Genomic DNA, 2,426 nt, shown 5'->3' with positions numbered 1-2,426 from the left:
CAGTGCTAATTTGCATGTGATTGTTCATGCAACCATAGTGATCCCGGAACTGGAAAGGCGTCTCATACAAAAAATATTGTTTTCGTTCTTTGTTTGTGCCCTTTGTCTTAGTACAGATTGCACACACTGCGGTAAAGCCATCGTTCCGAATAATGATTTGATCAACAAATAACAGGAAGTAGGCAAAATCTCATCTTCCCTAAAGATTGTATGTTGCTCACTCATTTTGGAGTCTGGTAATGATAAATCTCCAGGAAGTGCTTTCTGGCCTTTGAGAATTTGCCGGTTTCACTTGCTAGGCAAAGCCGCCACCGAGACTTCGAAATACGTTCAGATTTTTTGGACACTGCACTCATTGGTTTGGTGCTCTTAGCCTGGTAATATTTCCTACACTTCTGTATTAGTTTTGCAAACATTTTGTTTGATGTTGATCCCGGACTAGTGCATTTTCCGCCTAAGGAATAAAGAATTCAAGGAAAACATCTGTCACATCTAGATGCTCGCCGTCTGACCTGGGTGACTGCATGCTGCTATGCTGCTTGATGGGCGTTCTAACAAGAGACAAGAAGAAAGAAATTGTTCTGGGGTCAGTTAGTTCCTTGAACGCCGGTTCACTAGTTTGAGAAAACACAGGAGGTCTACGGTGTCGAACATTGATGCATCAAACGGGAAGTTTAACCGATCGGTAGGTACGCTGGCTCAAATTTCTGTTGTTATTGGAGAACTAGTCACCATGAAGTTTTCAAAATCAATAAATCTGTGATACATTGCCCTGAATTTCACACCGACAGGGTACTATGATTAGCTTTGATGATCTGTGTCGTAATATACACTGTGATTTATCGTACAAGTTAACTGAACAAATGCCTCAAAAGCTAATCTGAGTTTGCCCGATGGGACGTGCATTTGAAACTTCTGGGTACAATATCGTACAACATAACTCCTAGGTGATCCGCTGTGTGTTTCATAAGGACGATGTAAGTTGAAGGATCCAACCGACCCAAGTGGATTTTGTACTAAAGTTTTTCCGGACTTTCTAACTTAGAATCTGGAGTTTCCTTGTTGCGGGCAGCTTTTTGCTGAAACCAAGCCCACACGAACTGCAGCATTGCATTGCAGTATTGATGAGAATCATGTTCACACGCAGATTCGAGCATCTTCCTGTTTCTTTGTTTTATTCGAATGCTTAACTTAAGCACCTAATTAAGAATGAATTTCCGTGAGACTCTAAATTCGAATTACCGACGTTTTAACCCGGCCAAATTATGTGTCGGCCGGTCTTTCCTCTCGAAAGTCTTCGGAGTCAAATGGTGCTTTGCAGACCGGAAAATGACCGTTCAAGTTCATATCCCCGCTACCGCGACCGGACTTGATATAGCACACTCCGACAGCGTACGCAGTCGCCACCGCCATTCAACTAATATCACAGTTGCATAACGACAATTGATCGTTTAACTTCGAACTAGGCATTTAATTGCACATTCTGACCTCTGGTGAAAATACCTGCTGGTATGTATTTACGAGTAATCCACCAACGATTTGTTGGAGATGGCAGTTAATGGCTAAACAACGGCTTGGTAAACCTGCTAATCGATGGGCATGTTTTAATTTTGGTCACTTGAAAATCAATGTATTCATTTTTATTACAAACAGCATCCCCGACAAACGGGTTTCAAAGAAATTCCGGCACTGTTTGCCGTTAATGATTTTTGCGTTGATGTCTCTGGAGTGACTCAAGATGTGAATATGTCTTGTCACAAATAACACACACGAAAGGCCGCTGTTTTGTGTGAACAACGGAGTGGCGCTCCAAGCTACGAGTGCTTTCAAACCAACGTTTACAAAGAGCACATTCGTGCTTCATTACTTTTTCCATCGGTACTTTGTAGTGATGTAGGGATTTGTGTTTCTGTAGAGCTGCACGGTTTGGAAACCCCTCAGAACATGTTGAACACACGCGGTTCCTTTCGCGCGAATGGCATTTCATATGGCGTCTCAAATCAGTCGGATCTCTGAACGCTTTTCCATATTCATCACAACGTACCTTTGTCGGAATGAGGCTCTCGGGCGCGTGATCATATCTTTGATGCCGTTGTAGACTAGAAAGATGCTTGAATACCTTAGCACAGAGCTCACACATAAATGATGCCGAAATGTCGTGAGTGGATGCATGCGTTTTCAAGTTCCAGAATGTCGAATACTTCCTTCCACATGTTACGCAAACATGCCCTGTGTTTTGCGTTTTTCTGCCGGTTTGTTTTCGTGACTCAGGCTGCACCGCGTCACCTTGATTCATAAGTGAAACGTTCGTCTCCTTGGATTCCGGTGTTGTCGGCCTGGTTTCCATAGGGAGATCTTTTGGTGCGTCGAATGGAGAGCCCTCACCATCTACAGTTAGAGCAACACAGTAAAATCCAGATCGGCAA

At 43.2% G+C, this 2,426-nt stretch overlaps 1 protein-coding gene across 1 annotated transcript in view; it reads right to left on the bottom strand.

Annotated features, from left to right (window-relative positions):
* Positions 1–1,413, bottom strand: part of T265_07868 (hypothetical protein) — a gene marked incomplete at both ends in the record, with an annotated part of 6,511 nt that extends 5,098 nt beyond the window's left edge. Inside the window, one exon of the mRNA XM_009173508.1 lies at positions 1,335–1,413. Within this exon, the coding sequence (XP_009171772.1) occupies positions 1,335–1,413 (79 nt within the window). The remainder of the gene's footprint in view (positions 1–1,334) is intronic.
* Between the last annotated feature and the right edge of the window lie 1,013 nt (positions 1,414–2,426).

Source organism: Opisthorchis viverrini, assembly GCF_000715545.1.
Source record: "Opisthorchis viverrini unplaced genomic scaffold opera_v5_190, whole genome shotgun sequence".
NCBI lineage: Eukaryota > Metazoa > Platyhelminthes > Trematoda > Opisthorchiida > Opisthorchiidae > Opisthorchis > Opisthorchis viverrini.
Note: the sequence above shows the minus strand (reverse complement) of the source record. Positions and strands in the feature narration are given on the sequence as shown.